Genomic DNA, 14,592 nt, shown 5'->3' on the forward strand with positions numbered 1-14,592 from the left:
CCATTTTTTTTTGCTTCACAAAACATCTTATTCTTCAGTTGAATTAAAATATATTATTTAGAAACCGTTACATGAAATTGTATAAGTATGTGCAAATAAATAATTTAGCAAGATATTCGTAAATTGACGCATTTAAAATAAATATTGCTAACAATTTAAAAAATGCAGTTATCATTGTTTTTCAGTTATAATGTCTCATTTTGATAAAATTTATCAAGTTAACCAAAAAACAAATTAATGACTAACTTGCACATTTTCTTGGTGATGTCATATGTTTCTGGTTTTATTTTGTAATTTAGGGTCATATTGCAATAATTAAATTCTATAACAATTAATAACCACATAATAATTAAACAATCAACAAAAACAAAACGGCTAACTTTATAAACCTGAATGTATGAATGAATGATATACAAAAAAAATAACTAAAATCACTCAACAACTGGAAGTGAACAGAAGTGATATCGTCTTCAAGCCTACTTTGTTTTGGTTTATTTCTAGCTCAATTATTTAATGTGTAACTTTACCATTTTATACGTATTTTTTTATCATAAAATAATTTTAAGAGTTCCTAATCTTACAGTAACATCATAGTTTGATGTATGTATGAAATTATTGATGTATATAATTTCTTACAATACTTCCTATATATACATATTTGTTATGGTTTGAAATAAAAATGTTTCTCATTTACCTCTAATTCTCGAGCTTGCATTGTGAAAATGGATGTTTAACTTTTCTTTTACGAACAAATTTTATCCGTTTTTAACCTCACTTTCATTGTGTATTTTTTATCAACAAATACTGTTTCATTGCATTAACTGTCATAGTTAAAATGATTTTTTTACCTTTACGTATATCAATGTTTGTGATAAACATAGCTGAATCAAAGTGTCAAGAGATTGAAGTGGATCATAACAAGCAAATAGCAACACTTTACAGATTTATTGAACATCTCTTACAAACCAGGCATGACTCTCTGTACAAGTGATTACATGAACCAAAGTGCTCAACAGTACCTTATTTTTTTACAATAAATGCACAAAATAAAATACCACAGTTATAATTAGATGATATGTCTTAGAATGTTGCATAACTTTATAATTTATTTATTACACAAAACCCTCTTCAAACTGAAAGTTTAGAACTAAAAGCAAATCAAAAAAGTATTTGATTAAAGACTACCATTACCAAAGAAATTTCATACGAAGACTGGATTTCATCAAGCAAAATACGTTAAGTATGTCACTTGTTAGCATTTCTACAGGAGATAGATGTAGTTGCAAACATGCTTTTTTGTACAAAATAGCTAACCTTTCCTTTTTTGGGTTCATTCAACCTGATAGCACTACCTACCTTCCCCTTACTTACTTATTCATAAATTCTGCAATACCTCAAGCTAACAATAGAAAAATATAGGCACAGATACTAAGTATAATTCCATATAACATATATATTATATATAATATATATCTATATATATATATATAATACTTTACATTTTCATTTAAAATATTAAGAGTTACACGTTTGCATATAGACAGATATCCTTTAGAGAAAAAATCTATACTCTGCATAAGTTTTCAATAATAATAATAATAATAAATTGTAACCAAAGTATAACTTTTACAGAGTGAATACAGTGAACTTTGGCCTCAAATTTATCTTCAATATTTCCAAAATGACTTGTATACAATAGCTTTGGTCATATGTAATCCAAAAGCTTAACTTGCTTTATGTAAGATAATAACTGGTATATAAAAATTGAAGACTAATCTTCAGCACAACACATTTTTTTCATTCATAATTTATTCACTTTGGTATAACTGAACTGCAGTTACTTCATATAGTGATTATTTGTGTTAAATATCCGATTGCTAAAGCCAGGAGTTTTATGTTAGATTTCAAGCAACCAACAAAGATCCCTTAAAAGGAGAACTCACCAGTAACACTTATATTAAATTCTTCTTGTTATTTTAGTAATGCACCTTAAAGTTCAATAACTTATCATAGTTAAGACTGATTCTTTGTTACTAGATATTATCATACAGTTTTATTCTTGGAACCATGCCCTTGATACTTTTGAACTGTGTAATACTGTTCAGTAGTATCTAATCACTAAAAAAAAAATATATATATATATATTATATATAATATTTGTAATAGTCTTCAGTATTCAATAACCTCTGAAAACAAAAAGGAATATTTATATGAAATTCTATCACTTAACTTAAACAAATACATATTACTAAAACATTCAGGGTATGCTCAACTCACCTATATATCTTTTACAGTAAAAGAAGTTACCTTTTAGAGAAGTTTATTTTTAAAGATTGCCACAAATAACAACTGCGACTAACTCACCACAAAAATGTTATAACCATGAGCTTCTTTATACCTTTTATTACATGAAAAACTTGAATTTTCTTCTTTAGTTTATCTGCACTACAAAACAAAATCTGTTTCTATGAATCAGTTTGAGTAAACAGTGTTTCCACCCAACTAATTACTTTTATAGCTTTTTATTCTTTTCTTAAAAATAATGTCACAGTTTAAGGCACAAACATTTTAAGAGTCTGTCAGCCTTACAAACACAAGTATCTGTACTTAATATAGTATTATTAATACTAGCATTAGCATCAAAATTCAACTTTCAACACCTTGTAGCAGTATGAAAGTTTGTTCCTCTCAACAAAAGTATATCATTACCACCACCTAACTATCAACAATGGAATTTTATGTTCTTTTCATACTTTTAACCAGAACTTTCTTGATGACAATACATGTGAACCTTTTTTCAGCACTGACAAGAAATGGTATCAAACTTTAAATAAGTCTTTTATGTAAATAGTTTCTTTTGTATATATGTAACATATTCCAGATATACCAAGAATGCATACAGATATGACGGTAAAAACTGACTTAATCAAAGAAATGCCCAGGAACATATTATTATTATTATTACAATAACAAGACCATTGTTGATGACAATCATTTCTCAGGTCACAGGCAGTCAGAAAACAGACAACAACAGTGTACTATTCTCCAAATGTATATGTGTCTAGGTGAGTAAATGAAAACCTGATAATGTCACAATATTCAAAGTCGTAATTAAATGCTTTTAATATTTCTTATAAATAACATGGTTACATACAATATACTATTAAAGAAATCCCTTCTTATATATGCAGTGAAATAAGATTTAACTGTAAGTGTTCACAAAGTCTGTCAATAATTTTCTTATAAAGTGGCTTAGAAAACTGCCAGTTCTCCATTCTTTTTCTCTCTCACAAGTCGCATAGTAATACATATATACTCTTGCATTTATAAATCAATATCTTAGCTGTAGTAATAATTTCACAATTTATATATGGGACTGTTTTTTGTTGTTTTTTTCAAACCAAAATGATAAATTAGTATAAAGAAATTTAAATCTCTCTCAACCAATATATTTATATACAATTCTATTTACATTGTTTGTTTCTCTATAAAAAAATTTGCAGCAAACTGTATAATAAGAATCCCTGCTTTTTGAAACTGGATAAAAAGTAAATTTTTAGTGAGCAACTTTTCTACAGTTTCATTTCTTTTAAGAGTTTTTGACTGGATATAACTACCTCATGATACCCCTTCTTCTAGACTCAGTACAGAAGTTAGGGGATCATAGCTTCCAGCCAGGTAGTAGATGTCATTATTATCAAACATTGAGCCATAGTGGGAATTTTCATGTGAAGTTTCTGCAACCTTCCTGGCTTTATATTCTGTCCAAGAAAGAAGTTCACATTTGTGGGATATTGTTTGCAGGTCATTCTCATCCATGTGTGGTGACTGGAACAATGCCCCCTGAATGGAAAAATACAAATATCAAACTTACTCTAAGAAGGAATAGAACATGTAATTTAATAGAATATTTTTCAATTAACAGAATACATGAAGAATAGTCACAAATACAATGATGAAAGAAAAAAATCACATTATGCAAAGTCAACATGATAGACAACACTTCAGATTACATTTCTAATTAATCATAGTATACAGAGCCAACATGAAAGAGAACACAATAAAGCTCATTCCTAAATAATTACATAAAGTCAGCATGGAGAGACCATTTCAGATCTCACTCTTCAATAATGATGATATATAAAGTCAGCAAGAGACAGACCATCTCAGGTGCTATTCCTGAATAACCATAATAAATAAATCACAGGGAGGCTATCTCAGATCCTTCTCCCTCCTAAATCGTATAATATTTTGAGAGAAGTTTACTTTTTTTGCCCTCTAACTCCTCCTAGGCTTTTGCATTTGGACCTGTCAGATATGGTTTAGCTCCTTAAACCTGAGTGGATGCTGCCAATGTGTGACCAAAAATCCTGATTTACCCATAGGATGGTAACAGCATCTTATATCATTTATATTTCTTTGGTTGAAAACTAATCCAAACCGTGTTGTTATCCACCTTTTATAAAAAGAATGGAAATTATATAAGGTATCATAATAATTATTAAGACATCAGGAAAACAACTCTTGCAGAATGTGCACAAAAGTATGGGTTTAAAGAGTTAATCAACTGTAAATTATTTAGGAGTGCCTCAAGAATAAGTTATCTTTATTTTAAAATACACAGATCTCATAGCTCCAATGCTTACTAAATACAGATTAATAAGTGAGGATAGCTACAATAGGCATTGGTGAAATTTCTCCAGTTTTCTCTTTCACAACATGAGGCATACATTACAGTCTCTATAATTTCAATCATTACTGGCATACTAAGCCAAAAACAAACACTATTTCTACTCATAATGGATAAAACATTAATTCTACAACTGTATTTTGTTTTCAAATCCCATCATTCATTTGAGAGATTTCTTTTTCACATGCGTTTTTATATGCTTTCCAGATAAGACACTTATATTAAATGAGATGTTTTTAAACCACATGTTACTTACTACTTTGTGATGAAAATAGAAAATAAAATGTTACTAAAGTAATCAAGCCCAGTTGTATTGAATAATTTTTATTATTATGTTCTTTCAATTCTTTATACTGCCACTAACATATTTTGGTAGAAAAAAGTTTTCATAAGCCTCTCACTATGCATCTCACAGATATATCTGCTGGTATCTACGTAAAATCAAAAAGACCATTTCACACATTATTTCTAAACGTGTGTAAAATCAAAATCTCAGATTCCATACATATGGCTTTGTAACATGAAAATGGGAATATATAGCTGGAATTCTAACTAGTATCCTTTAACTAGTAAAGTTTTATTTACCATCCCAAAATGGTTTTGTGATAAAATTATTGCATGGTTTCAAAAATAACATACAAATTTACCATGGTTTAACTCAATATGATTACTGTTTATCCATTACCATTTATTTTCATTTATCATAGCTATGTCAGACATTAATTTTGGGTTGAATTGTACAATGACATTAAAGAGCAGAAATGTTTAAAATTAATGTTATACCTATACTGTACTAAGGGTTCTTCTCTTTATGTCTTCCTCGCTCTAACATGAAAATGAATAGAGGCAGAACAAAATAAATTTATCAAATTAAAAAGATACTATCTATAATCCACACATGGTAAAAAGAATAATTTATTTAATAATCAATAACTTTTATCATATGCTATGAGTGTGCATAAATATTTACTATTTCTATTCTGAAACACAATTTTCCTGAGTTAAAAGCAGTTGCAAATTATTAGATTTTTTTTCATTTCAATGACAATGAAGCATTTGTAGTAAAATTGCATTATCAAGTATTTAACTTAATAAAGTAGACACTTGACATTACAGATTATCTAATCCAATGTTTGTAGATTACTGCTTCACAATTATAACATAATTAATTAATAATCAAAAATAACTTAATCAATAATCAATTATAAGAAAAAAATTGAGAAAAAGTAGTTAATTTTGTATTTAAATTTAAGAAAATATCAAATAATTTTTCTGTTTCTAGTATGTCTTTTCACTTATTTCCAGTATCTTTGTCAAAAGTATAAACTGATATTAGTATGTGATTGAGAATCATTTCCAAAAGTCGTACCACCAAACAATAATGTTGAAGAATGATTGTATGACACTATAGTACCACATTTTTCCCTAACTCCCACAAAAAATGAAATAGAATATTCTTCATTTTTTACAAACAACAGAGATATTTTGTTACCTTTGGATCGAGAAGTTGATTTTCTCCTTTTGTTTCTTCTGGGTGGTAAAACCACCTCACCTTCACCACCATGTTGCCAACCCACGACTGCCACATGGTTTTGATCTGTCCAATGAATGGGAGGTGAGGTCTTCCTGTTGACAGGAATACTGCACAGTCGCCAATCTACAGAAGAGGAATCAAAATAGTGTATGAACTAGTGTCTTATAATACTTCATTTTCACAAACAGTTTCAGGAAATCACATACACAAAACAACAACTGCAAAATACACCTCAAAGTATATTTTATCTTATGAAAACAATAATACAAAAGAAATTCTAATTTAACATATATAACAATAAAACATAAGCAAAACAAATCGATATAACCTTTCATTTCTTCAATAACCTAATGTTTGGCAAATAAATCTCACATTTACAAACAACAGATAAAACAACAGTATCATGGTACACAACAAAAACCCAGTAATTAATTGTTTTCCAATATTTGTTTCAATAAATACAATATTCTGTAAGTATATACTACTAATTATGAAATGCTATTCGTATATCTTGATCAGTTTATTTTCCAAAGAAAATATTAAAACAATACTCAGACGTGAAGCATGAACATTAGATTCATTTCACACTTCAATTACAATTTTTACAAAATTAGAATGTCATGAATTTACAAAATTAATTCCTCAAGTATGCTATAATACAACATTTAAAATATTTCCTGAACAATGATATCAATTTAAAATTGGGTCTACTCTATTTGTTTTTATAGTAAACATGATGGTTTATGTCCATCTTTTGTGGTAAACTTGTTGAGAATATCTGAGATTTGCATCAGTTGTTGTTCTATCAAAACTTCTTAAAAATTCTTTAAAAAATTTAGAATGTGATTACCTGGGATCCTGACAGAGTTCACAGGTTGGTTATATTAATAGTTTAACAGTTTTATAACTTTCACTCATGAAAAAACTTACAAAAACACAACCGTTAATTGGCAAAGTATAATCAAAACAAACACACCTACTCAGTGAGGTTGATAAAACACACTTTAAGAGAAAAATATATATGTAAAAATGGCTCGTTTGGGTTGAGAAAATTGTTTTTATATAGAGGAGCAAACAACATTTTGACCTTCTTCAGTCATCATCAAGTTCACAAAGAAAGAAAGAGGTAACTAACCAGAAGCTGACCATATAAAATTATATGTTCAAATATCTAAGCACGTCCTCTACATTCCGAAACTCAGTTACACAACCCCTTTCAAACATGTGGTCAGCTTCCGGTCAGTTACCTCTTTCTTTCATTGTAAACCTGACAATGACTGAAAAAGGTCAAAAAATTGTTCGCTCCTGCACATAAAAAAATTTTCTCAACCCAAATGAGCCGTTTTTACATAAACACGCCTGCTGACGTAGCAAAGGATCACATTAGTATTCAATAAAGAATTACCTTGTATTAAAATTCTAAACCCTCTAGAACTGCTCCAAAGAAATATTTCCAAATATCATCTCTGTTTTTATATTCTGCAGTTCCAATGAATAATAATTTTATAGATGAATTCATCATACAATTTTGAGATTCTTCAATAATAAAGTATCTTATTATGTTTTCTTTCATATTTGTTATACTGAGTCCTTTGTGTTGTATCATTATCAGCAAGTCTATTTCTGGATCTTGGCACTTGGTACAAGATTCTAACCTTCACAAGTGTCTCATCTTAAAACATTCAGTATCCAGCCATACAGTATACCGGGTACACATTTTTTCACTGTCATCATATATTTACTTCCACATTTTGATAATAGCAGCTGACATAATACCATTATAACTATTCACGTTGATTCTTCTGGTATATTTTCTTTTCTCAGCAAAGGATGTAAGTATATCATTCTTTTACCTACAGGTGACATTCAATCTAGTAAAATCATTTATGGATGCTTTCCAATGTCACTTAAGCACTGAAACATTCAGCTGTTAAAATACTGTGGAAATAATAAAGTGTTTATATCTCGTACAGTACTAAAAGCATCAACTACATTTGTTCTATAGTTTTTTAGCTGTTAGGCAATTTCAAACAGTAATAACAAATACATGCAATTGCATTCAATCCAGCAGAAGTTGTTTCTCAAATGTAACTAATTTTTGTTTCCAAACACAACTTTGTTAGCACTCCCATTTTCCCATCCCTTTGCTCTAGTGAAACTTTCAAGATGATTATCCAAATGTCTCTTCTGGAATCCTTAAAAACACTTTCCTCAGATGCAGCTATAAATAGATAATGTCTCTTGATAACAACTTCCATTTGTTAACTTCTAAAGTGGCTGGTATCTTTCACTGGAACATAATTCTTCAAAGTCCATCACATGCTATTGCTTTCAGATTTGAAACATATTCTGTCTAATTCAGGGATTTATATAAAGCAACTGTCTAATTAACTTTTCATTTAGGATAGGTAATCTATGTTGTCTGTCATTATTTTACTTGATAATTTGCCATATGAAGAAGGTTATCTATATGGCCTATCCGTCATCATCTTAACTGATATTCTGCCATATGAGGTAGATTATCTGTGCTACCTGCCTATCATTTTATTAATTTGTGTTCTTGTTCTGTTATTTCATCAGGTTATATAGTCTACCTGCTTGTACTGTCTTATTTGGTATTTTGCCATTTGAACTGGCTACCTATGCTGCTTGCCTGTCAGCAGCATATTTGGTGTTTTGCTAGTTGAAACAACTTATCTGCTTGTCTTGTTAAATAAAGTTTTTACGCAGATAAAAAAAAAAGTATCACATTTAAAAAACTACTTTCATTTTATCAATCTTGCCAAGTGAATTCACCATTTTTATTACTTTTTAAATTTTATACAACTCTCCAGCTTACAAATATAAAAAACAAAACAAAAAACACAAATACATATTCATAAGGAACACTCGAATAACTCATGTTGTTATCCTTTTATGTGTGTGTTTTTATACACACACAAGTGGGCTGAATACTAAAACAAATGTCAAACTTCATGGAGTACTAACTTATTAAACGTCTAAAAATATATGAATTATTTTACTAAAATATTCATATAACAATTATAATACTTGATTATTAGAATGCTTGTGTGTTTTTGTTTTAACGTTACATGGCATAAAGTCTTAATATAAATTAATTTGTGGTTACTTGTATAAATAAACAAATATGGCTGATACTGTACAAAAAAGGTTTTGCAGCAGGTCTTTCTACACATTAATATATGTTGTCTGTTTTAAGAATTTGGCATATGTGGAATTCTGACTGATGTTTTTATAATATATATAAATTCTTACTGTATATCACTATGTAACTACACAAGTGTATTTCTTATTACACCAGTATGTACAATTTCTTATAAAGATATATTTATATGTACATTTCTAATAAAATTGTGATAAAATATTCTTGCACATCTTAAATAATTAGGCTTCACTCTTATAGTATGTTTCATTAAGTTATTCACATGAAGTATTCTTTTGTGTTTCTACATATACATGTCTCAGGTTGATGGGTTACATTCTTAAATTAATTATAGGCTTTTTTCATTAAACAGACACATCTTTAATTTGGCACCATCCAGTTTATATTTTTGTTAGTACCATCTTCACTTATTTGAACAATTTAAAAATTTGAAAAGGGTTTTAGTTTGTATTACGATACATAACATTCCTACGTTAAATTTAAAAATCTTTCATTATTTGAAGTGCCTAAAAATATACTTTCTTACCTATCACAAAAAAAATGTGTGTACATACGTGTAAATATATTGATAAGAAAAATACTTAAAAGGCTGCATTAAACACAAAGTTTAAATTATTACAGAGTGTTCATGAGCTTTAATTATGAGCTATAAGAAAAAAATTAGCATTCTAAAGATTTTTCTCATTCAACTATGTCCTAAACCATCCTTTTTTTTAAATTTCTTAGAAGTATTAGAATAACACTAACTTACTACTATGATGACAAACATTTCTTCACAACAAACAACTATAGCCAACATTAGTCAAACGTTGAGAACAGGCCTTTGAAAATTTAGGTACATGCTAGCCAAGGCCCAGCCTACCTTGATTGTCTCTTTGCCCCTGGTGATGGCCTTGTAAAACACTTTCTTTGCCTTTCCTTTAGCAATGATTCTGTGGGAGCTTTTCCCAGCCCATCGCCACAGTTGTTGAGCTGGGAGAAAGGCTGTGAAGTATAAAGTACGTTCCATGCAATATGTCAAAGATTCATGCAGATCAGACACACAGAAAGATGGAAAAACACAAAATAATCTGAGAGAAAATTCATGCAAATGAGTCTGCTCTTTAATGTTGGATTTTTTGTTAAATTCAATCCATGAAGAAGAAATAAATGATGGTTAAAAATATGAAAAAAAAAATGAATTATGCGATACAGATAAAACAATAAATGAATAATAACAAAGAAACTGTCTGATAAATCCAAGGTGGTTAGAAAGAAAGTGAAATTTTCAAATTTGCACAGATAAATAAAAAAAACATAAAAATAAATGATGTTGTCCAAATCATGAAATATGTAAATTTTTTATATTGGTATTTGAAAATAACAAAAGATGAAAAAGTGTCTCAATGTTTAAAAAGACCAATTCTTGTACCATAAAACAACAAAATAAATATCTCAATAATCAGTGACGTCGAGAAATCCACTTGTAGAGAAATTTATATGCAAAAACGGCTTGTTTGGGTTGAGAAAATATTTTACATAGAAGAGCGAACAACGTTTCGACCTTCTTCGGTCATCGTCAGGTTCACAAAGAAAGAGGTAACTGACCGGAAGCTGACCACATGTTTGAAAGGGGTTGTGTAACTGAGTGTCGAAATGTAGAGGGCGGTATTAGATGTTTGAATATATAATTTTCAGTATCACCAGTTCTAGCCAATATTTTTATGACACAAGTTGAAACACAAGCAATTAACACAGCATTACATTCACCACTATACTGGTACAGATATGTAGATGACACGGTTGTGGGATTCAAATCTACAGAACACACACTTAATTTTTTCAATCACATTAACTCTATACATCCCAACATTAACTTCACATGTGAACAGGAAGAAAGCAATCAAATATCATTTCTTAACCTCAAAATTACAAGAACCGACACACAATTTAAAACAGAAATCCACCGAAAAATAACCCATACTGGACTATACATTCCTTGGGACTCAGCACATGAAACAAAACAAAAACTCAACATACTAAGAAACCAAATAAACACAGCCATAAAACTATGCTCACCAGATAAAATTAATGATGAATTAGACAAAATAAAACAATACTTCATCAACATCAATAAGTTTTCTCCACAAACCGTAGAAAACATTATACGCTCACACCTAGACAGAAAGCAAAATCAACCAACTAAAGTAAATATATCTCACGAATTAAAAAACCACGAAACCATATACTGCTGTATACCATATATTCCTGACATCAGCAAACAAATAACCAACATTTGGCAAAAATTAGTAACAAAATATGACATTCCAGTTAATACCAAATTTATTCAAAAACCAGGAACAAAACTGAGGTCTATACTATGTAAAAACTACACTGACAAACACCACACCAACATTATTTATAAAATACAATGTGATAACTGCCACGACTTCTATATTGGAGAAACAAGTAGAAAAATGGAAACCAGATTAAAATAACATAAAAAAGTCACCTTCACACGTTTTCGAACACTGCAAGTCACATAAACACAACATAACCATAGAAAACACTCAAATACTAAATAAAGAAACAAACATAAACAAATGCAAAATTAAAGAAGCCTTACTTATACAACAACTTAAACCCAAAATAAACCAATATAAAGGAATGCCTTTATACCTATATTAATATAATAAAATAAATAAAATTATATATTCAAACATCTAATACTGCCCTCTACATTTCGACACTCAGTTACACAACCCCTTTCAAACATGTGGTCAGCTTCCGGTCAGTTACCTCTTTCTTTGTGAACCTGACGATGACCGAAGAAGGTCGAAACGTTGTTCGCTCTTCTATGTAAAATATTTTCTCAACCCAAACGAGCCGTTTTTGCATATAAAAATAAATATCTGTTCTAATACACACATTTACAGTAATATGTATAAATTTACCATAAACACTTCCACTTGATATATAAAATTCCATTGAGCATTTTGCCAAAAGATTTTTTTCTTACCTGCTATTTTACTTTTTTCAACAGGGGAAAGATGATTTTTTCGTCTCTTCTTCTGACAGGATATATTTGTGTCTGTAGAAGGCCTAGATGCCTGTGAAGGAAAAGAGAAATTATCTTAATAAAAAATCATAACAAAAATTACTAAAATATAAAAGTAAGATATGTAAAAGAATGAATGTGGAAATAAAAGTATTCAATGAAATACATGACATAATAGAAGTGCACTCTATCATGGTACTAGTTTACTCACACAGCATCATAAACAACAATGTATAATAGAGAAAATTTACCTTTCTTTTCTTGTGATGAGATTTGTCTTTAACATACGTTTTTTCATCTGTATCGTTATTATTTGATTTATTAGAACTGCCTGAGCTATTGATGCTGCTAGATGAAGATAACTCAGGTTCTGCTTCTTTACTGCTTTCTTTCTTTTCTTCTTCAGGAAAACTGGGAGAATTGGTTCTAATTTTCACCATCAACAGTTTATTTTTGTCATCTGTACTAGAATCTTTTTCTTTAATTAATGTTTCAAACTGGAGTGCCATCTGCAAGTTTTCTTGAGTGGAAACTCCTGTATCTTCTGCAACAGATGATGTTGTAGCTTTTGATGCAGTGGCATCACTGCTTGATGAAGACAGAGACTGAATATGTTCAGGACTACCTAGATTACTTCGTTTTTCGTGCTTATGTTTCTTATGATGGTGGTGACGATGACAATGGTGATGATGATGGCGATGACGATGCTTATGATCATCTTTGTGTTTCTTGTGTTTTTTTATTTTTAAAGATGGAGGACCACACATACTTGCTTCAGATGAACTACCAATATGATGCGATTCATTTGCTTTTAACCTGCTTTTGATTTTACTCTTACATTCACTTTTGTTTTTCTTAGATTTCTTTTTCTGTGAACTTTTTTCCTTATCCTTTTCAGAGGTAAATTCTGTAATCTTTTTCTTACTGTTTTCTGCATTGGTAGTTCTTGTAGTATGGAGTGAACTCTCTTGGTTAAGTGTATTTGAAAAACTGCTGACTTTAGAATCAGAACACAGAGCTTCAGAGTGAAATACATCACTTAACGAAGAAGGTTCATCTACATTTTGACTTTGGGAACTGGAACTTTCTAAAAAAATAACAGTTATAACTTAGTGGGAACCAAATTAACTTAATCAATAGCATTTTTTGAAACTAATATGTAGATTGAACATATGAAGTCAAACAATTCTCAAAAATTAATATCGGTTATAATTCATTGATCAGAACTTTCTTTTGCTATACTCAGAATTTCCACACTTCAAAATTAAAATATTTTCCAAGAGTTTCCAGGAAGACCAATAGAAAAACTCCTGAATACTACAAAGACATTCATTATACTAATATTACAAACTACAGATTCAAACTGAATGTGCGAGTAGAATTTTGTGAAGTAGAGAAACAACTTTCCTTATGTTAACAAACATTACCTAATCTCTAACTGCATTATACAGTTAAAGTATTTAAAATAAGGTTAGATATACTATACCAATGTAAAGATTAAGTGTTTCTGTTCAGAAATCTTAACAATCTAGCTCTTCTCCCTACATAGATTAATAAATGCATCATTTATCACCTAGCATCTAGCTGCTTTTACCTGCAAGGAGAAAGTCTTAAAATGACTCTTCTACCTTCATATTAAGGCCAGTTGACAAATAGGCATGTATTAATAACACTATATGTACACATCATTTCTTATGGGCTTCTGTAGATCAAGCTCAGAGGATAAGTTCTGATATTTAAATGGAAGAAAAACCCTTTGTGTTGGCAGCAGATTAACAAAACAAAAACAGAAGAAAAACAGGAAATTATTGTCACACTTCTGGAATCAAATCTATAAGAATATTTATAAATTCCACAGTTCCCCATTTACTACGTAAAATCATCATATACATATTCTATTATCTGTTTCTGATTTGGAAAATAATTGATGTCCTTTAAAAAGCAACATATTTTGCCAGTAGTGCCAGAAAGATCTTTTTGCCAATACAAGGGTTTATCAGACTGGTTGGGATATGAGAATAATTTGATTTTGCCACTATTTCATACTGTAGTTCATATAAAATTGACTAATATAAATAATGTTCATGCTACTAGGTATGTTAAAATATCTGTTATTTTGCACAATAAAACAGAAATAAGCCATTATT

At 29.6% G+C, this 14,592-nt stretch overlaps 1 protein-coding gene across 1 annotated transcript in view; it reads right to left on the reverse strand.

Moving 5' to 3' along the window:
* Positions 1-926: 926 nt before the first annotated feature.
* Positions 927-14,592, reverse strand: part of LOC143224975 (uncharacterized) — an 80,479-nt gene continuing 66,813 nt past the window's right edge. The window contains 5 exon segments of the mRNA XM_076453543.1: positions 927-3,843; positions 6,183-6,347; positions 10,271-10,392; positions 12,407-12,497; positions 12,697-13,532. Coding sequence (XP_076309658.1) covers positions 3,619-3,843; positions 6,183-6,347; positions 10,271-10,392; positions 12,407-12,497; positions 12,697-13,532 — 1,439 coding nt within the window. The 3' untranslated portion in view covers positions 927-3,618.

The sequence above is a fragment of the Tachypleus tridentatus genome, chromosome 9 (genome assembly GCF_004210375.1).
Source record: "Tachypleus tridentatus isolate NWPU-2018 chromosome 9, ASM421037v1, whole genome shotgun sequence".
NCBI classification, from domain to species: Eukaryota; Metazoa; Arthropoda; class Merostomata; order Xiphosura; family Limulidae; genus Tachypleus; species Tachypleus tridentatus.